Source organism: Aquarana catesbeiana, linkage group LG13 (genome assembly GCF_042186555.1).
Source record: "Aquarana catesbeiana isolate 2022-GZ linkage group LG13, ASM4218655v1, whole genome shotgun sequence".
Lineage (NCBI taxonomy): Eukaryota > Metazoa > Chordata > Amphibia > Anura > Ranidae > Aquarana > Aquarana catesbeiana.
The window spans coordinates 73,281,939-73,303,977 of NC_133336.1; the positions used below are offsets into that span (position 1 = coordinate 73,281,939).

Consider the following 22,039-nt stretch of genomic DNA (forward strand, 5'->3'; position numbering starts at 1 on the left):
TCACATCAGTCCCTACCCTCAAAGAGCTTACAATCTAAGGTCCCTAACCCACATTCATACATACAGTATACTAGGGCTAAGGCTGCACGATTCTGGCCAAAATGAGAATCATGATTTTTTTGCTTAGAATAAAAAGATCACGATTCTCTCGACGTAAAATCCTTCACATTATACAAAAAAAAAAAAAAAAAAGGGCTAACTTTACTGGTTAGTTTTTTTTTAAATTTAATTTATTAAACTAATTAAAAAAAAATTGCATTTGAAAGACCGCTGTGCAAATACAGTGTGAATAAAATATTGCAACAACCACCATTTTATTCTCTAGGGTGTCTACTAAAAAAATATATATAATGTTTGGGGGTTCTAAGTAATTTTCTAGCAAAAAATAGATTTTTACTTGTCAAAAAAAATGATTTTAACTTGAAACCAACAATAGCAGAAAAAGGTTTAGTGTTTAAGTGGTTAAACTTTTTTCACTTACACACAGTCTATTCCATTGACAAATTGTTACAATGTTTATACTTAAGTTCAACTGATAGAGAGAATTCTTTGCATAGAAAGAATTGTGAAATACTTTAGTCAAGATGGCGATAACAATTCTTGACGATTAATTGTGCAGCTCTAACTTAGGGCCAATTTAGATAGGATCCAATTAACCTACCAGCATGGCTTTGCAGTGTGGGTTTCCACCGGAGTACCCGGAGGAAAGCCACACAGGCACAGGGAGAACATGCAAACTCCAGGCAGGTAGTGTCGTGGTTGGGATTTGAACCAGTGACCCTTTTGCCGCTAGGCGAAAGTGCTAAACACTACACCACTGTGTGCCCAAAGTGTTCTTTAACCGCTTGCCGACCAGCCACCGCAGACATACTGCGGCAGGTTGGCACGGCTGTGGGAATCGCCGTAGCTGTACATCGGCCACTTTAAGAGCTCTAGAGGGCGCGCCCGCGACGCCGGAGCCGATTCGTATGGCCGAGATATCCGCCGGCGACCCGCGATCGTTCCAGAGAGAGACAGAACAGGGATCTGTAAATGTAAACAAACAGGTCCTCGTTCTGTCAGGGAAGTAGAGAGAGAGATCTGCTGTTCCTAGTGATCAGGAACAGTGATCTCTCTCTACTCCCTGTCAGTACACTCCCCCACAGTTAGAAACACCTCCCTAGGGAACACTTAACCTCTTGATCGCCCCCTAGTGTTAACCTCTTCCCTGCCAGTGACATACAGTAATCAGTGGCTATTTTTAGCACCGATCGCTGTATAAATGTCAATGGTCCCAAAAAATTATCAAAAGTGTCCGATCTGTCTGCCGCAATGTCGCAGTTACGCTAAAAATCACTGATCACTGCCATTACTAGTAAAAAAAAAAATAATAATAATAATAATAATAATAATAAAAATGCCATAAACATATCCCTTTTTTTGTAGACGCTATAACTTTTGCGCAAACCAATAAATATACACTTTTTGCGATTTTTTTTACCAAAAATATGTAGAAAAATACATATTAGCCTAAACTGGTGAAGACATTTTTTTTTTGGGATATTTAAAAATAAAAATATATATTTTTTTTTCAAAATTGTCGGTTTTTTTTTGTTTATAGCGCAAGAAAATAAAAACCGCAGAGGTGATCAAATACCACCAAAAGAAAGCTCTATTTGTGGGGAAAAAAGGATGTCAATTTTGTTTGGGTACAACGCCGCACGCCTGCACAATTGTCAGTTAAAGTAATGCAGTGCCGTATTGCAAAAAAAGTGCCCACAATGGGCATCACTGATTGGCAGGCATTATTGTTTGGCACTGATTGGCATCCATCAGTACCATCCATTAGTGTACATCAGTGCAACCTATCAGTGCCCATCTGTGCCGCTTATGTGTACCCATCAGTGCCGCCTATTAATGCCCATCAGTGAAGGATAAAACGTACTTATTTACAAAGTTTTGTAACAAAAACAAAAAAAATTAACAGAAACAAAAGTAAAACTTTTATTTTTTTCAAAATTTTTGGTCTTTTTTTATTTGTTTAGCAGAAAATAAAAATCCCAGAGGTGATCAAATACCACCAAAAGAAAGCTCTATTTGTGGGAACAAAATGATAAAAATTTAGTTTGAGTATAGTGTAGCATGACCGCGCAATTGTCATTCAAAGTGCGACAGAGCTGAAAGCTGAAAATTGGTCTGGGCAGGAAGGTGTATAAGTGCTCTGTATTGAAGTGGTTATATCGATTCATTACACGCAAAGGGATAGATTTCAAGCATTTCTTTCTTTTAATTTTGTTGATTATGGCTTACAGCTAGTGAACGCCCAAAATCCACGATCTCAGAAAATTAGAATATTGTGAAAAAGTTCAATATTGTAGACACATGGTGACACCCTCTAATCAGCTAATTAACTCAAAACACCGGTAAAGGTTTCCTGAGCCTTTAAATGGTCTCCCAGTCAGGTTCAGTAGGTTACACAATCATGGGGAAGACTGCTGTATCAAAGCATATTAATGGAAAGTTGAGTGGAAGGAAAAAGTGTGGTAGAAAAGGGTGCACAAGCAACAGGGATAACCACAGCCTTGAGAGCATTGGGGAGGAAAGGTCATTCAAGAATTTGGGGGAGATTCACAAGGAATGGACTACAGCTGGTGTCAGTGCTTCAAAAGCCACCGCACACAGGTATGCCAGACATGGGCTACAAATGTCGCATTCCTTGTGTCAAACCACTCCTGAAACCGAGACAACGTCAGAAGCGTCTTACCTGGGCTAAGGAGAAAAAGGACTGGACTGTTGCTCAGTGGTCCAAAGGCCTCTTTTTGGATGGAAGTAAATTTTGCATTTCATTTGGAAATCAAGGTCTCAGAGTCTGGAAGAAAAGCGAGGAGGCACAGAATCCAAGTTGCATGAGGTCCAGTGTGAAGTTTCCACAGTCAGTGATCATCTAGGGAGCCATGTCATCTGCTGGTGTTGGTTAACTGTTTTTTTTATCAAGTCTAAAGTCAATGCAGCCCTCTAGCAGGAAATTCTAGAGCACTTAATGCTTCCCTCTGCTGACCAGCTTTATGGAGATGCTGATTTCATTTTCCAGTAGGATTTGGCACCTGCCCACACTGCCAAAAGTACCAATACCTGGTTTAATGATTATGGGATCACTGTGTTTGATTAGCCTGCAAACTCGCCTGACCTAAACCCCATAGAGAATCTGCGGGGTATTGTCAAGAGGAAGATGAGACACCCCAGACCCAACAATGCAGATGGGCTGAAGGCTGCTAGCAACCTGGGCTTCCATAACACCTCAGCAGTGCCACAGGCTGATTGCCTCCATGCCACATTGATGCAGTAATTCATACAAAAGGAGCCTCGACCACGTATTGAGTGCATATTATACTGCAGGGACGTGCGGCGAGGTCAGTGGCTGGTGAGGCACTGGATAGTATCAGAGGCAGATACACACAGGTTACATACGCTGCAAATGTTAGAGCAAGAGCAATAATTCTAGCACTAGACCTGCTCTGTAACGCTAAACATGTAACCTGTAAAAATGTTGCAGATTAAAACGTGACATGTTAGGTATCTATTTACTTGGTGGGGTAAGACTTTAGCTACCTACCCATTTGGGGTCTCTGTGACCCCAGGTCGCCGAGCAATGACCCTTGAAGAGCGATGTTTTTTTTGTTTTTTTTTTTATGTTCTGCTCTGCCTCACCTCCCTCCACTGACTGAACTTCCCTGCTATACTATACATCAACATACGCTTCATTGAGCCAACATTTCTGTATTGAAAATCCTTTTTTTATTGGTCTTATGTAATATTCACATTTTCTGAGATACTGAATTTTGGGTTTTCACTAGCTGTAAGCCATGATTATCAAAATTAAAAGAAAGAAATGCTTGAAATATATCACTCTGTGTGTAATGAATCTATATAATAGATGTTTCACTTTTTGAATTGAATTACTGAAATAAATTAACTTTTTCATGATATTCAAACTTTTTGAGATGCACCTGTATATGCTACTGACAGGAGGGGTCTGTACACCAGCCATCTTATATATTTAACATATGTTTATACATCTTAACATATTGGCTCATATGCCTGGCATACTAGACCACCGCCTTGGGTGTCGTTGGGGGTATTCTGTTAAAAAAGAAAATTAACCAAAAAAAAGCAAAAAACAATACCATGAAAACACAATGGATCTGAACCTAATGAACAAGAATATATCTGGCACACTCTCTGCAGAAAGGGCTTTAAAATGAACTGGTGGTTTACTTGTGCAAGGCAAACCAAAAGTTTCTCTTAACTTCTCTGCTCAGGAGAATGTACATATCCTCCCTTTGCTCTCCAAAGCTCAGGTCAGCCACCAGTGGTGAAGAAAGGAAGCCCTATGTAAGCTCAGAGTCATGATTTAGAGCTTACAAAGACTCTCTCTTTACCCCCATGTGACAGTTCTGGACCAATCACCAAGCACTGACACTATTCCCAGGGAGGAAGGTGTGGGGGTCACATACCTGGAAGAGGTATCTCTGCTCCCGATAGCCACATGGAGTGGACAGGGAAGGAAAAAAAAAGGTGAGTATATGCTACTGCTGAGGGAGTAATATAAGTGAACTTGTTGCTTTGCTTGCATGAGCAAAGTGCAGGATTACTTTAAGAAGCTCAGCTCAGGTTTGTTGCCCCAACATATGCCGCACAAGTGCAGAAGAGTCAGCTTCTTCAAAGTGAAAACCTCAAGAATCTCTAAGAAGCAGCATTACAGGAAGTACAAACATGAGCCTCATTGCACACTGGTTTCTGTTGTATCAGGACAAATTAAAACTGCACTCACCAGATTTTTAGTACACTCTGGAATCTCAGGAATTTTCCGGATGGTCTGGATATAGAATTCTAAATTCTCAATGAATTTAACAGCGAGGGGTAAAAGTTCAGCAGCAAACCTAGACAGGAACAGAATTCAGTGAAACTTGATAAATGGCTTACACACGCATTCGGCACTGTAATAAATGAGGCCGCCAAAACACAACATATCAGGGCATTTGACAAAAATTATTTCCTGCAGAACTGCCAATTTGCCAGTGGGATGTCAAAATGGCCCTTTAAAGTCAAAACAATCATGTTAAGTTTGAGAAATATTACTTAGAGGTAGCAGAAATAGTCCACCAATAAAAAAAGTGTATGTAAAGCAAAAATGTTTTTTTGATGTAGTAGGGAAGGACTATAACCCCTGCCAGTTTATGGTTTGCAGTCTGTGACCTGTTGGGGAAATTTCCCTTCACTTTCCCTCCTAGAAACACAACAGGAAGAGAAAATAAATCTCTTTAAATTGAGGGGAATTTGCCTTTTAGACATTGTCACTGAAACAAGAGTCCTTATTGGAATATTTCCCCTTACTTCTTGTTCTGGTGACAGCTCTAGAATTTTGAATTTTCTTATCACTTCCTGTCTAAGTAACAATGGTCCCCATGACAAACAGAGAAGATGTCCCCCTCCCATCGGAGACATAAAAAGCAATAAAAACTAAACAGAGTTTCTGACCATACCCCATCTTATCTAAAACCCTAAAAGCTATAAATGCAATTTAAATACTAGGTAATGAGTTTCACTACAGAGAACAAACACAAGCAGTGGACCAACAATGGAGGACAAGCACAATACGCCCATTCAGGCCATGACCTTAGCAATATTCCGCTATTGCAGACAAGCTTTGCTTTTATGAAGCTCACCCCCCCCCCGCATGCATCTGAAGTTTCTCCTAAATCACACAACCATTTTATACACATGCAGATCTTGTGATGGCATGCAAGTCCCTCCATGCTGTCAACAAGCTGTAGGACATACAGAAAACTCTACTGCCACATCTTATATACGGAAAAAGATGTAAAAATGTCAGCTAACAAATGTGTTCATTCTCACATTATTTTTGCATTGGTTATAATTAACCTACACTGAGGAAGTATGAGGGCTGCCAATACTGTCCTTACCTTCCTAAAGCAGTTGTATGCCCCTTTAGCACATTTGTACCTACAGGCAAACCTATAATAAAGGCTTAACTGTAGGTAAAATGAATATCTCCTAAATCTGTACGGTTTAGGAGATATTCATTTTGCTGACGTCAGCAGTGCATGCGCAGTGAAGGTCCGGCATATCGGGAGTGACGTCATCGTGGCTCCGGCCACTCACAGAGCCGGTGCCCCGAACCCGGAAGAATCGCAGAGGCAAAATGTCAGCTACTCAAAGTAATAAAGACACAGACAGCCAGGTAAGTAGCATTCTCTAATGCCGCGTACACACGGTCGGACCAGAGTGTGCCGGACAATCCGCCCGTGTGTGGGCGGCGGCGGACTTTTCCGGCGGACTTCTTCCCAAAAGCCCGCCGGACCTAGATTTGAAACAAGTTTTAAATCTTTCCGTAGGACTCAGTTTCGGGCGGAAAGTCCGCTCGTGTGTGTGCTGGTCCGACGGAAAGCCCGCTCGTGTGTAGGCTGGTCCGACGGACCAGATACGACGCGAGGGCAGGGTATTGCATCTCGCGCTCTCTGCAATAGGAAAAACAAATTTTCCTATTGCGGTGAGCGCGGTGCATGCCAGGCCCTTAGGTCTGGTATGGATTATAAAGGGAACCCCCTACGCCGAAAAAACGGCGTGGGGTCCCCCCTAAAATCCATACCAGACCCCGATCCGAGCACGCAGCCTGGCCGGTTAGGAAAGGGGGTGGGGACGAGCGAGCGCCCCCCCCCCCTCCTGAACCGTACCAGGCCGCATGCCCTCAACATGGGGGGTGGGTGCTTTGGGGGAGGGGGGCGCCCTGCGGGGCCCCCCCACCCCAAAGCACCTTGTCCCCATGTTGATGAGGACAAGGGCCTCTTCCCGACAACCCTGGCCGTTGGTTGTCGGGGTCTGCGGGCGGGGGCTTATCGGAATCTGGGAGCCCCCTTTAATAAGGGGGCCCCCAGATCCCGGCCCCCCACCCTATGTGAATGAGTATGGGGTACATGGTACCCCTACCCATTCACCTAGGGAAAAAGTGTAAGTAATAAAACACACTACACAGGTTTTTAAAATATTTTATTAAACAGCTCCGGGGGGGGGGATCTTCCTCCGGCTTCGGGGGTCTTCTTCCGGCTTCGGGGGTCCCTCCGCTTCATCTTCTCCCGGCGTCCGGTTGGTTCTTCTCCGCTCTCTTCTCCCGGTGTTCCTGTTCTTCGGCCGGCTCCTCTGCTGTCTTCAAGTAGCTCTCTTGCCAGCAGAGGTCCGGACTTCTGGGCTTCTGGGCTTCTGGGCTTCTGGGCTTCTCTTCCCCAGATGTTGACACGACGCTCTCTCCTGCTGGACTGCTCTCCGAGGGCTGCGTTGTGACTTATATAGGTGGAGACCCCGCCCCCTTTTGATGTCACAGTCCCTGGGCATGCTGGGACTGTGACGTTTTAGGGGGCGTGGTCACTGGGTGATGTTGACCACGCCCCCTAAAACGTCACAGTCCCAGCATGCCCAGGGACTGTGACATCAAAAGGGGGCGGGGTCTCCGCCTATATAAGTCACAACGCAGCCCTCGGAGAGCAGTCCAGCAGGAGAGAGCGTCGTGTCAACATCTGGGGAAGAGAAGCCCAGAAGCCCAGAAGTCCGGACCTCTGCTGGCAAGAGAGCTACTTGAAGACAGCAGAGGAGCCGGCCGAAGAACAGGAACACCGGGAGAAGAGAGCGGAGAAGAACCAACCGGACGCCGGGAGAAGATGAAGCGGAGGGACCCCCGAAGCCGGAAGAAGACCCCCGAAGCCGGAGGAAGATCCCCCCCCCCCGAGCTGTTTAATAAAATATTTTAAAAACCTGTGTAGTGTGTTTTATTACTTACACTTTTTCCCTAGGTGAATGGGTAGGGGTACCATGTACCCCATACTCATTCACATAGGGTGGGGGGCCGGAATCTGGGGGCCCCCTTATTAAAGGGGGCTCCCAGATTCCGATAAGCCCCCGCCCGCAGACCCCGACAACCAACGGCCAGGGTTGTCGGGAAGAGGCCCTTGTCCTCATCAACATGGGGACAAGGTGCTTTGGGGTGGGGGGGCCCCGCAGGGCGCCCCCCTCCCCCAAAGCACCCACCCCCCATGTTGAGGGCATGCGGCCTGGTACGGTTCAGGAGGGGGGGGGGGCGCTCGCTCGTCCCCACCCCCTTTCCTGACCGGCCAGGCTGCGTGCTCGGATCGGGGTCTGGTATGGATTTTAGGGGGGACCCTACGCCGTTTTTTCGGCGTAGGGGGTTCCCTTTATAATCCATACCAGACCTAAGGGCCTGGTATGCCCCGCGACGGGGCTCGCAAGGTGTCAATCTCGCCGATAAAAGCGGCAAGATTGACATCCTTTTCTAGTCCCGTCGCACCTGAGTCACGTTCAAAATGAACGGACTTGTCCGTGTGTGGGCAAGTCCGTTCATTCTGAAAGTCCGCCGGAACTCCGGCGAAAGTCCGTCGGAAAGACGGGCGGACTTAGCCCGCCGGAAAGTCCGGGTGTGTGTGGGCAAGTCCGTCCGTTTTAAAGTCCGGCGCACCTGGCGGACAAAGTCCGTCGGAAAGTGTGCCGGACCAAGTAGGATAGAAAGTCCGACCGTGTGTACGCGGCATAAAGGACAGGTCAACAGCAACAGCTTACACATTTCTCTCTGTACATGTACCTTTAGAAGGGCCACTATAATAAACATATAGTATACAGTGCATCCAGAAAGTATTCACAGCGCTTCACTTTTTTCACATTTTGTTATGTTACAGCCTTATTCCAAAACAGATTGAATTCATTATTTTCCTCAAAATTGTACAAACAATACCCCATAATGACAATGTAAAATAAGTTTGTTTGAAATCTTTGCAAATTTATATAAAAAAAAAAAAAAAACACACAATAAAATCACATGTACATAAGTATTTACAGCCTTTGCTAAATACTTTGTTGAAGCACCTTTGGCACCAATTACAGCCTCAAGCCTTTTTGAGTATGATGCTACAAGCTTGGCACACAACAATTTTTGGGCAGTTTCTCCCATTCTTCTTTGAAGGACCTCTCAAGCTCCATCAGGTTGGATGGGGAGCATCCGTACACAGCTATTTTCAGATCTCTCCAGGAGATGTTCAATTGGGTTCAAGTCTGGGCCACTCAAGGACAATCGGAGTTCTCCCGTAGCCACTCCTTTGTTAACTTGGCTGTGTGCTTATGGTCGTTGTCCTGTTGGACGATGAAACTTTGTCCCAGTCTGAGATCCAGAGCGCTCTGGAGCAGATTTTCATCAAGGATATCTCTGTACATTGCTACATTCATCTTTCCCTTGATCCTAACTATAATCTCCCAGTTCCTGCTGCTGAAAAACATCCCCACAGCATGATGCTGCCACCACCATTCTTCACTGTATGGATGGTATTGGCCAGGTGATGAACAGTGCCCGGTTTCCTCCAGACATTACGCTTGCCATTCAGGCCAAAAACTGAGGGACAGAGTTTCCGCGCTCACAGACCTGAAGGCTTGCAGCCTCCCCTTAGACTTACCCCCGAAGGGGTGAGTTGAAAGGTAGAAGTAATGTTAATTAGGGGTGAGTGGCGCTACCTTAATTAATATATGAACCCCAAAGATAAATGTAGATAAAATAAATTTATGTGCTTAGTGCAAGTCCTTAATCACTCAAATTCATTGGACAGTGAATGTGAGTGTCCAACACTATAAGGAGTGGACTGTGCTATCGTGTCAGTCTCATAACCTGCATAAAAGTGTACACCATGTGGCTGACCATCACAGATTAATAAGTGACAATTTGTAGAAAATAATAAATGACAGTAAAAAATGGCAGTAAAATTAAAATTAGAACACCACAGTCTGTGCCATGGAGAGGAATCAGTCCAAAGGAATCCCCCTTCTGAAAAGCAGTGTGCAATCCACTAAAAATGGCATTAATCAGGATATCTAAATCCTATGTTAATCCACAAGTGAGTCCAAAAAATTACATAAGGTAAGAAAACTAGTAAATATAAATATATGTATCATAGGTATCCCAACTGAGACATACAATGTAAAAAACATGTAAAAAACGCCCCTAAAGATTAGTGAAAAAATGGTTCTTCTAAAAGAACCAAATGGTCACACAGCGTGTAGTCTATATTAGTATGGAGACTACACGCTGTGTGACCATTTGGTTCTTTTAGAAGAAGCCTGGATTTTATTATTTTTTTATTTTAGTTATTTTATTTATCTCATCTTATGTGCTGTTATGATAGCTGAATAAATTATTTAAAACGTATCACACTATGGAGCCCTGTTTCTTCCATATGAGGATATACTGAAGGATACTTCACAACTGGAGCGGGAGACCCTAAGAACCCAAAAACATCATATCGCTGCCTGATACTATATGCCTACTACCCCTGCAGGGGTGCAGGGAGCTGGTGAGTGGGGATCTTTGAGGGGGAGCACCGCAAGTCACTGGATCTGAGCAGCTATCTTCACGAAAGTCACTTACCACAAACGTTTTGTTTCTTATCTTTTGTTTTTTTGCTGGACTCTGATACACCCAATATTCTTCACCATTTTTTCACTAATCTTTAGGGGCATTTTTTACATGTTTTTTACATCTTTTTTACACCTTTTTTACATTGTATGTCTCATTTGGGATACCTATGATACATATATTTATATTTACTAGTTTTCTCACCTTATGTAATTTTTTGGACTCACTTGTGGATTAACATAGGATTTAGATATCCTGATTAATGCCATTTTTAGTGGATTGCACACTGCTTTTCAGAAGGGGGATTCCTTTGGACTGATTCCTCTCCATGGCACAGACTGTGGTGTTCTAATTTTAATTTTACTGCCATTTTTTACTGTCATTTATTATTTTCTACAAATTGTCACTTAATAATCTGTGTTGGTCAGCCACATGGTGTACACTTTTATGCAGGTTATGAGACTGACACGATAGCACAGTCCACTCCTTATAGTGTTGGACACTCACATTCACTGTCCAATGAATTTGAGTGATTAAGGGCTTGCACTAAGCACATAAATTTTATCTACATTTATCTTTGGGGTTCATATATTAATTAAGGTACCCTGGTAAGGTAGCGCCACTCACCCCTAATTAACATTCAGGCCAAAAAGTTCAATTTTTCTTTCATCAGACCAGAGAATTAGGATTTTTCTGTCATACTCACCTGTAAAATCCTTTTATTGGAGTACATTACGGGACACAGAGCGACCATAATAATGACTATACTATAATGACTATAAGCCACCTACTGGTGGATGGACACTGGCAGATAGTCAAACAGGAAGTCCACCCTTATTTAACCCCTCCTACACAGAAAGGTCCTCAGTTTTGTAGCAAAGCAATGAATATCCCAAAAAAGATGGGAGGGACCTTTGTGTCCCATTATGTACGCCAAGAAAAGAATTTTACAGGTAAGTATGATGAAAAAATCCTAATTTCTTTATCGTACATCATGGGACATAGAGCAACTATAATAATGGCTATATGGGATGTCCTAAAGCAATGCCCTTGAGGGGAGGGAGACGCAATCACAGAAACTGCCACCTGAGAAGGGCTCCTTGTGCCGCCCAAAACATACTGCGGCCAAAGCAGTAACCTTCGTGGCTTTGATATCTATCTGGTAAAATTCTGTGAATGTATGGTCTGAGCACTGACAGACTGACCCCCCACCCCTTCAACCTCTGCAGCAATGCTGGCAGCACTCATACATCTATTTCCCAAAGACAACCTCTGGATATGACGCTGAGCATGTGCACTCTTTGGTCGACCATGGCGAGGCTGTTCTGAGTGGACCCTGTCCTGTTAAACCGCTGTATGGTCTTGACCACCGTGCTGCAGCTCAGTTTCAGGGTCTTGGCAATCTTCTTATAGCCTAGGCCATCTTTATGTAAAGCAACAATTATTTTTTTTCAGATCCTCAGAGAGTTGTTTGCCATGAGGTGCCATGTTGAACTTCCAGTGACCAATATGAGAGAGTGATAGCGATAACACCAAATTTAACACACCTGCTCCCCATTCAGTCCTGAGACGTTGTAACACTAACGAGTCACATGACACCAGGGAGGGAAAATGGCTAATTGGGCCCAATTTGGACATTTTCACTTAGGGGTGTGCTCACTTTTGTTACCAGTGGTTTAGACATTAATGGCTGTGTGTCTAGTTATTTTGAGGCGGACAGCAAATTTACACTGTTATACAAGCTGTACACTCACTACTTTACATTGTAGCAAAGTGTAATTTCTTCAGTGATGTCACATGGAAAGATATAATAAAATATTTACAAAAATGTGAGGGGTGTACTCACTTTTGTGAGATATTGTATGTTATAAATTGAGTTGCTGTTCAGTGAGTAAAATAAGTATTTTATCCCCCACCAACCAACAATAAGTCTGGCTCCCACAGACTGGCTACAGTATGTGCTCATGTGGTACACAGATTAGTCTTGTTAATTTAAAGGTTTTTCACCTTTTTAAGGTTTTTCACCTTAATGCATTCTATTCATTAAGGTGAAAAACCTCCTGTGATGCAGCAGCTCCCCTTTTACTTACCTGAAACCGGTCTTTCCAGCGATGGGGATGAGCACACCAGCTCCAACCAGTATCTCTGGCCTGATTGGATAGATTGATAGCAGTTGGCTCCTGCTGCTGTCAATCAAATCCAATGCCGTGGGAGCCGGGGGGCGGGTCGTTGTCGAGTTCTGCTGTCTGTGTCAATGGATGCAGCAGCAGGACAAGTGCCCGGACGAGTGCCCTGAGGGAGAGTGGCTCTCCAATGGGACACTCGAGAAGAGGAGGAGTCAGGAGCGCCGCTGAGGGACCCCAGAAGAGGAGGATCAGGGCCAAGAAAGTAAGTATGACAGTTTTTATTTATTTATTTATTTTTTTTATGGTATTTTTTAAAAGGAACCTTTACATATCCTTTAAGAAGGTGCTCCTAACGAAAATTTGTTATGTATATAAAAGACACCTGTCAATAGAACCTTTCTTCCATTCAAAGCTCACCATCATGGGCAAGATTAAAGAGCTGTCAAAGAACATCAGGGACAAGATTGTAGAACGCCACAAGACTGGAATCGGCTACAAGACCATCAGCAAGAAGCTTGGTGAGGAGGAGACAATTGTTGGAGTGATTATTTGCAAGAAGAAATACAAAATAACCATCAATCGCCCTCGGTCTGGAGCTCCATGCAAGATTTTGCCTCATAGGGTAAATATGATCATGAGAAAAGTGAGGGATCACCCCAGAACTACACAGGAAGAGCTTGTGAATGATCTCAAGGCCGTTGGCACCACAATCACCAAACTAACCATTGGTAACACAATACATTGCCATGGATTTAAATTTTGCAGCGCCCACAAAGTCCCCCTCCTCAAGAAAGCACATGTACAGGCCTGTCTGAAGTTTGCCAATGAACATCTAAATGATTCAGAGAAGGATTGGGAGAAAGTTCTGTGGTCAGATGAGACCAAAATTGAGCTCTTTGGCATTAACTTAACTCGCCATGGTTGGAGGAAGAAAAATGCTGACTATGACCCTAAGACCACCATCCCTACAGTCAAGCACGGAGGTGGAAACATTATGCTTTGGGGCTGTTTCTCTGCTAAAAGGTACAGGCCGACCTTGCCGCATTGAGGGGCCAATGGATGGGGCCATGTATTATAAAATCTTGGATGAGAACCTTCTTCCCTCAGCCAGAACACTGAAGATGGGTTGTGGATGGGTCTTCCAGCATGACAGTGACCTAAAACATACCGCTAAGGCAACATAGGAGTGGCTCAAGAAGAAGCACATTAAGGTCATGGAGTGGCCTAGTCGGTCCCCAGACCTTAAAGTGGTTGTAAACCCTTACAATCCACGTTTCACTACAGGTAAGCCTATAATAAGGCTTACCTGTAGCTACTCAGAAAATGCATGGTTTAGGAGATATCCCCTGTATCACATGCACACTGAAGTAATGGCACGTTCGTGTCATTGCTTTAGCTAGTGTGCCATTACTGGCGGCTCCCGTGCGCATACGCGGGAGTGACGTCATCGCGGCTCTGGCCAATCACAGCGCCAGAGCCCGTGATACCCGGAAGTAACTTCGGGAGCAATGTCGCCGGCCAGAGTTGTGTACTGGGACTGCTGCAGGGGGCTTCGATCTTTGTCTTGCAGGTTTTTTTTTTGTGTGTTTACAACCACTTTAATAATATAGAAAATTTATGGAGGGAGCTGAAACTTTGAGTTGCTAAGAGACAGCCAAGAAACCTTAAGGATTTAGAGATCTGTAAAGAGTGGACCAAAATCTCTCCTGAGATGAGTGCAAACCTGGTCACCAACTACAAGAAACGTCTTACCTCTATGCTTGCCAACAAGGGTTTCTTCACCAAAGTACCAAGTCATGTTTTGCATGGGGATCAAATACTTATTTTACTCACTGAACTGCAACTCAATTTACAACATTTGTATCATGAGTTTTTTCTGGATGTTTGGTTGATATTTTGTCTCTATCATTTAACCACTTCAGCCCCGGAAGAATTTACTCCCTTCCTGACCAGAGCACTTTTTGCGATTCGGCACTGCGTCATTTTAATGGACAATTGCGCGGTCGTGTGACGTTGCACCCAAACAAAATTTACGTCCTTTTTTTCCCACAAATAGAGCTTTCTTTTGGTGGTATTTGATAGCCTCTGCAGGTTTTATTTTTTGCGCTATAAACGAAAAAAGAGCCACAATTTAAAAAAAAACAACAAAAAAAAAAACAATATTTTGTACTTTTTGCTATAATAAATATCCCCAGTTTTTTCTATATACAAGTGATTTTGTCATTTTTTATGTTTAATTTATTTACAAATATTTCAAACAAACTTCTTTCACGTTGTCAATATGGGGTGTAAAATTTTGAGGAAAATAATGAATTTAATCCATTTTGGAATAAGGCTGTAACATAACAAATGTGGAAAAAGTGAAGCGCAAGTGAATACTTTCCGGATGCACTGTATCACCTCTATCTGTAGGGTGTACTTACTTTTTCACATGACTGGATGTCATTTTCATAAAACAGGTTATTATATAGAAGGGTTTTTTTTTTTCAAAATCTTTTTATTGGTTTTTAAAAAGAGAAACAAAAACAGATAAAGAGAACAAACAGTTAAACATACATTGATCTAATATGATGTCTATGTGATCCTTGCAGGAATCACGCTGTCACCTTATTCATGAAAAATATATTATGAAATCAGTCATAGCGGTACAGTTTACTGGGTCATGAGGTGGTGCTATGTGCAGTTGTACATGGTAAAATAGCATATTGTAGATTATTGTGTACACCTGGCACCTGCTTGGGAGCTACTTTGTGATTGGGGTCTACTGAGAGGCCTCTGAAGCGGTGGAGGGATCTGCCAGCCACTTAGACCAGACTTTGCTATATTTGTTGGGGCAGCCTCTGTTGTCATATGTGTCTTTATACAGAGGTAAGCTATTGTTAATTAATTGTTTCCACAGGGAGAGAGGAGGGGGGGTTGGTTTGCGCCAACTAAGGGCTATAGCTTTACGGGCATAGAACAGGAGCAATCCCACCAGTGTGCGTCCCGCCACCGTAGGAATTAGTTGTTCTACCAGGCCTAGTATGCAGATTGACATTGATGGTTGCAGTGGCACAGAGGTGATTTGTGTGATAAAGTCCAATATCTTCCTCCAGTATCCGACAATTGCCGGACAGGTCCAGAAGATGTGGGTGAAGTCCCCAGGAGTCCCACCACATCTCCAACATCCGAGAGGGGAGTCGGGGTTCATTTTGTGTAGTCTGAGAGGGGTAAAATATGCCCGATGGACTATCCTGAATTGGATCAGGCGATCTCTCAGAGAGACCAGGGAGCTAAATGGGAAATCCCATATGTCATCCCAGTCATCGTTGTCAAAATTGGGGATGTCATTGGACCATTTAGATCTTAGGGTTGGGTTTATCCAAAGGGGAGCATTGGGTGAGATTGCCTGTTGAGGGTATTTTTCTAATTTGAGACCTGCCCCCCATGCACGCAGTGTGGTGCGCACGGAGGGCGTCAGTGGATAAGGGGCTCGAGGGCCTCAAAAAAGCAAAAATTTGAGCGCCTCTAGGGATCCCAGCACTGCTGTCTCGACCTGGGTAGCTGGGTTGGAGGTGTCTGGATTGAGCCACCAAGCAGCTGTTACTAGCTGGGCGGCCAGATAGTACTTGTATAGATCCGGACACGCCAAGCCACCTTGGGAGGTCGGGCGTATCAGTGTTGACCAGCTGTATCTGGGGGATTGGGACCCCCATAGGAAAGAGGCGAGGAGGCGATGTAGTCGTATGAAAAAGGATTTAGGAATCCACTGTGGAGAGTGGCGAAATAAGTATGTAAATTTGGGGAGTATTTTCATTTTAAACAAATTAATGCTTCCCAACAGTGAAAGAGGCAACGATTCCCACGCCTTCAGCCGTTGCCGAGTCTCCTGAACCACCGGGGACAAGTTGAGGGGTAAGAACTCAGAAGCCTGCCTGGAGACCACCACCCCTAAGTATTTAAAATTCTCGACCCAATGTAGAGTGATGTCCGTGGGAGCTGTGTCACGGGCTGCAGGATCCACGGGGAACAGGAGAGATTTTGTGCAGTTAACCCTGAGGCCCGTGACAGAGGAGAAGGAGTTGAGGACCTGTAGGGCTCCCTCGAGTGATGGACCCGCGTCATTGAGGAAGAGTAGGAGGTCATCCGCATACAGGGCGACCCTCTCCTCCAGCCAGCCAACCCGCAGTCCCCTAATGTGAGGAGAGGTGCGAAGGGCCTCCGCAAGTGGCTCCATCGCGATGGCAAATAAGGCCGGAGAGAGAGAGGGCAGCCCTGCCGCGTGCCCCTGGATAGATGGAAGGACTGTGACAGGCCCCCTCCCAGCTTAATAGCCGAGGTGGGGTCACGGTAGAGGACCTTCATCCATTCAATGAAGATCAGGGGGAACCCCATCCTGCGGAGGACCTCCCAGAGAAAAGGCCACTCGACCGTGTCGAAGGCCTTTTCAATGTCCAGGGAGGCCACCACTCTAGATCCTTCATTGAGATGTTGTGCGTGTATGTTGGTGAACAGACGCCTCAAGTTAACGTCTGTCGCTCTATTGGCCATGAAACCAGTCTGGTCAGTCTCAATGATAGATGGTAGTAGGGGCTGTAGTCTCGTGGTTAGTAATTTGGTGAGGATCTTGAAGTCTGTATTAAGTAGGGCGATTGGTCTGTAGGCGGCACAGGATGTGGGGTCTGTAGACACTTTATGGATGAGAATGACATGGGCATGGCCCATGGAAGCTGGGAGGGCACCATCAGTCAAACATTGGGAATAGAGCTGGGCCAATTTGGGGGCCAATAGGTCCCCATGAGTTTTGTAGAACTCAATAGGTAGTCCATCTGGGCCCGGAGACTTTCCCGCGGGAAAGGACCTAATCGCTTTCAGTACCTCCTCCGGGGTAATCGGCCTCACTAGGGATTCTCTCTCCCCATCAGACAACCAGCCAAGTGCCAAGGGGTCCAGCCAAGGTGTGAGGTCCCGCGACTGGAAGTCCGATGGTAGCACTGAAGTATAGAGAGAGCTGTAGTACTGACGGAAGGCTTCAAGTATGTCTGGTAGGGAAGAGGCCGACCCTCCCGAAGGGGACACCACACTAGAGATCACCATCAGGGGTCTGTCATGTTGTGCCAGCATCGCCAGAAGGCGACCGTTGCGGTCTCCTTGTTCAAAAAAACGTTTTTTGTTGCGGTAAAGGTCAAGTCTGGTAACTTCGGTGAGGTGGAGGTGTAGCTCACGTTTAGCTGCATTGAGGGAGTCAAAGTGTGCGTCAGTGGGGTCAGCTGCATAGATGTCTGATTGGGATTGCGCAGTGGTCTGTAGGGCAGTAGTGGTAGCCGCTTGTTCTCTCCGGATCCCAGCAATAGAAGAAATGTATTGCCCTCTGGTAAAAGCCTTAAAGGCATCCCAGGTCACCGCTGTGGGGGAGGATCCCGTATTAAGATCCCAGTATTCCACTAAGCGTGGTGGAATGGTGTCTGCCAGGTCAGCATGAGAGATCCAATGGGTCCCCAGGCGCCAAAGGGAGGAGGAACGGGAGGACGGGGAGCGAACGGTAAGGAGTAGGGGGCAGTGATCTGAGAGTCCGCTGGGCAAGTATGAGGCATCAAGTACATCTGTCAGCATAGTCGGGTTGGCAAAGGCGAGATCGATGCGGGAGGAAGTTTTATGTGTATTGGAGAAACAGGAGTATGCTCTGGTCGTGGGATGTTTCCATCTCCACACCTCAGATACACCTAGCGCCTCTGCCCATGAGAGCAAGTCAGTAGAGAATTGTTTGGGGGGGGTAGGTCTGTCCAGGTCCGGGGCCAGAATGGCGTTGAAATCACCCATTAATAACAGTCTAGCAGGGCAGTATGGAGTGATTTTCCCTAGAATGGTGTATAAGGTGGAGGAGGAAAAAGGAGGGGGGATGTATACACCTACTACAATATACCGGACACCCCAGACAGTGAACACTATTAGTACATATTTACCCCGGGGGTCAGTGTGAACATGTTCCATCACACATGGGAAGGATTTACTAATCAGGATTGTGACCCCTCTGGCATATGTGGAATAGGAAGCATGGAAGGCTCTCTGGATCCATGGCTTTTTCAGCGGCAGTAGTTTGCTGCCCATAAGGTGCGTTTCCTGTAAAATTACTATATGCGGGGAGTGCAATTTGAGGTACTTGAAGAGTACCGCTCTCTTACATTTAGAATTGAGCCCCCGGACATTCCAGGACAGCGCACTGAAGGTGGGGGCGTCACGATATAGAAGGGGTTTTAATAACAATAATGTTCCACACATAGGTTTTTATTAGAATATCAAAAAAGATAATATGCATCTATGCCCAATAAACTGTATTTTTACTGCTGTCTGGGTCACCACTGGGGAGATTCACCCCCTCTATTTGTTCTGGTGACCTTTGTCATCAGCATAAAAATTATGAGAAATTCAATATTTTATATTTCTCACTATAACAGGTGGTGAGGAAAAACCTTACAATGGTGATACCTGTTCAGGTGACAACAATCTAATATAAGGTAACACTCCTGAACAGGTCAGGAAATAAAAAAATAAATAAATAAAAAACAAACAAAAAAAACAAAAAAACAACAACATGGTTTTCAGCCTATCCTTACCCTATTCAAAATGAAAAATAAATACATAATTTGTATCTATATACACTTTAAAGCTGAAATGTAATATATAATATTTTGCCTTCCAAATATCTTCATATCTAGACAGGTGAGAATACTTTTATACATGTAGAAGTAAAAGCTATTAGTAGTTGTTTCATATAGTACATATAACGCACCATTTGTTTTTTGGGGTGGAGTGTAAAATACAGGCAAATGGAAGAAACAATATGGGGGCATTGGAGGTAGGTCTGAAAATTGTGCCTTCATTATAATGCTGGTGGTACATTACCTGTGGTATGATGCTTCAATGGGCAGGTTTTCCTGGCATAGTGGTTTAGCCAGCCTTTGTCTCAGACTACGTTTCTCTCGCAAAACTGCCTCCAAGTGGCTGTTTAGTGTTTGCAGGGCCTCACATTTCTGACCTAGGATTTCCAAATACAACGGAATGTAAGTGCTGGAGGAACCTTGAGCAAATAGGATTTTTGGCCATAGCCAAGAATGTTTCCCATTGCCAATAACACAAATGCTCTTTAATTCTATTTTGGTGCAGATGTGGTTCCACATTTGGTTGTCAAAAAGATGGAGTGTATTTGCTGGGTTGTTATTAGTCAAACTATATTTTTTTGGTCTACTAGTTATTCAATCAGATATTGTTCACCCAAGATGATAAGATGCCCACCGAGAGATCTTGGCGAATTTGTGCAACTCATTGCCACCATTTCAAAAACTACCCTGGTGGTTGGTGACCACCTATAACTGTAAAATTTGGCCACAAATGCCCAAATCTGTTACAAATTGATAATTGACAGTTTATTCACTAATCTATTTACTCCATAAAAAAATGCCAGTGCAAAGAAGGGCCTCCATCTACCCTCAAATCCAAAGATATAGCAACCAACCCTGCCCTGAATACAGCCTTGAATATCAGTAATTTGTTAACGTTAAGGCAAACTGCTAAAAGCAAGTCTAAAAAATGTTTCAGCAGGGACTGAAAGTTATCATTAGGTCTTTCGCAGCTGAAATGCATTAGTAGACTCAAAGTCTTTAGCTGTTTGCCCGAACATGAAGAAATTATTGGAGCTCGTAGCTGTGTACAGGACTATTTGCTATATTTTTGCAAATGGAGCTGCATAGCCAAGAAGGAGACATACTTGGAGGCCTGGTTTACAGATGTATGGGCAGTTTAAAACAATGAATGGCAAATACAATGCAAAAGACCATCACAGCAACCTGATAACTTACTGAGGAAAAAGGGATGAGCGATGTCAGCAGTCTCTTTCTGAAGCTTCAGCAATTCTAGCTCTAGACTCTTCTGTTAGGCAGATAGAAAACAATGAGACATTATAGATTTATACACAAAGTGAAGCCAATCTCCAGGCAAACATACATAAAAAACCATTCCATACATCCAGTTATCTATTTATTGAAAAAAAGGCTCAGCAATATACACGCAGGATCAGAGCCTCTGATATTGCCTTTGACACTACCAGAAGTCACAGGTGATAAAACACAGAAGGTCTCTTTCCATCACAGCAAGGTAAAGGATTTGCAAATGCACCCTAATGTAGGCTTATGTGGGTACTTTAATTTCAGATGTTTATCATAATTGGCATGTGACAGGGTCACTTTAGGGCCTCATGAACATGGACGGCTTGAGGATTAAATCTGCGTATGACATATTCCCCAAATGCAGAATTTCTATGGAGGGGGGATAAAGTGTGTTTAGTGTGTTTACATTGATGCACAAAAAGTTTGAATTAAACCCTAGCATGCCCATCTACAGCCATTCACTTCTATGGCCAGCTGTATGCACTACCTGCATCTCCCTGGGCAGAGAATGCCAGGGTTTTATATTAAAGCCGTCTGTGCATGAGGCCCAGACGGCTTTAGTTTACTCAAAGAAAGCATATTGAATGCATTATGTTTTAGCTTGTAACAAGTCCTTTTTAGGTCAGCAAAGTGAGAGGATGAGAATATGACTCTGTTCTCACTGAGACTATAAGTCCAGCAGAGAGTCATGATAGATTCGGATAGCTCCGCTCGGGACTACGAGTGGAGCTGAAAGTGAACGAGAGCCGCCAAGAAGAGCCGAGGACCGGCTCTGTGTATTTCGGCGCCGGCGGCGCCATTTTCAAATCGCGGTCTCGATTTTGAAGCCCTGGATGGCAGGGATAGAGGATCGAATGCTGCACTGGGGCAAGGCTGCACTGGGGAAGGCTGCACTGACAAGGCTCCACTGACGAAGGCTGCACTGGGGAAGGCTGCACTGGGGAAGGCTGCACTGGGGAAGGCTGCACTGGGGAAGGCTGCACTGACAAGGCTGCACTGGGGAAGGCTGCACTGACAAGGCTGCACTGGGGAAGGCTGCACTGACAAGGCTCCACTGGGGAAGGCTGCACTGACAAGGCTCCACTGGGGAAGGCTGCACTGACAAGGCTCCACTGGGGAAGGCTTCACTGACAAGGCTGCACTGACGAAGGCTGCACTGGGGAAGGCTGCACTGGGGAAGGCTGCACTGGGGAAGGCTGCACTGGGGAAGGCTGCACTGGGGAAGGCTGCACTGGGGAAGGCTGCACTGGGGAAGGCTGCACTGGGGAAGGCTGCACTGACAAGGCTGCACTGACAAGGCTGCACTGGGGCAAGGCTGCACTGAGAAGGCTGCAATGATGGGCATTTAAATGTAAGTTTTTTTCCCTTCAACTTCCCTCCTAAAAGTTTTTTTTTCCTTAAAATTCCCTCCTAAATTGGGGTGCGTATTATACGCCGATAAATACGGTATTTACAGGCTATGAGGCTATGACACTCACAATTGGTTTGCACGGATCATTTGATGTATTGAGGCCCAGATCTGGGGAAGG

At 44.7% G+C, this 22,039-nt stretch overlaps 2 protein-coding genes across 2 annotated transcripts in view; one reads left to right on the forward strand and one right to left on the reverse strand.

Annotated features, from left to right (window-relative positions):
- Positions 1-22,039, forward strand: part of HEATR4 (HEAT repeat containing 4) — a 74,144-nt gene that overhangs the window by 50,464 nt on the left and 1,641 nt on the right. The window lies entirely within an intron of this gene.
- The window catches only part of HAUS2 (HAUS augmin like complex subunit 2), a 28,376-nt gene that overhangs the window by 1,143 nt on the left and 5,194 nt on the right, over positions 1-22,039 (reverse strand). The window contains exons 3-5 of the mRNA XM_073609761.1: positions 20,424-20,493; positions 19,471-19,603; positions 4,811-4,919 (exon numbers count right to left, since the gene is read on the reverse strand). Coding sequence (XP_073465862.1) covers positions 4,811-4,919; positions 19,471-19,603; positions 20,424-20,493 — 312 coding nt within the window. The remainder of the gene's footprint in view (positions 1-4,810; positions 4,920-19,470; positions 19,604-20,423; positions 20,494-22,039) is intronic.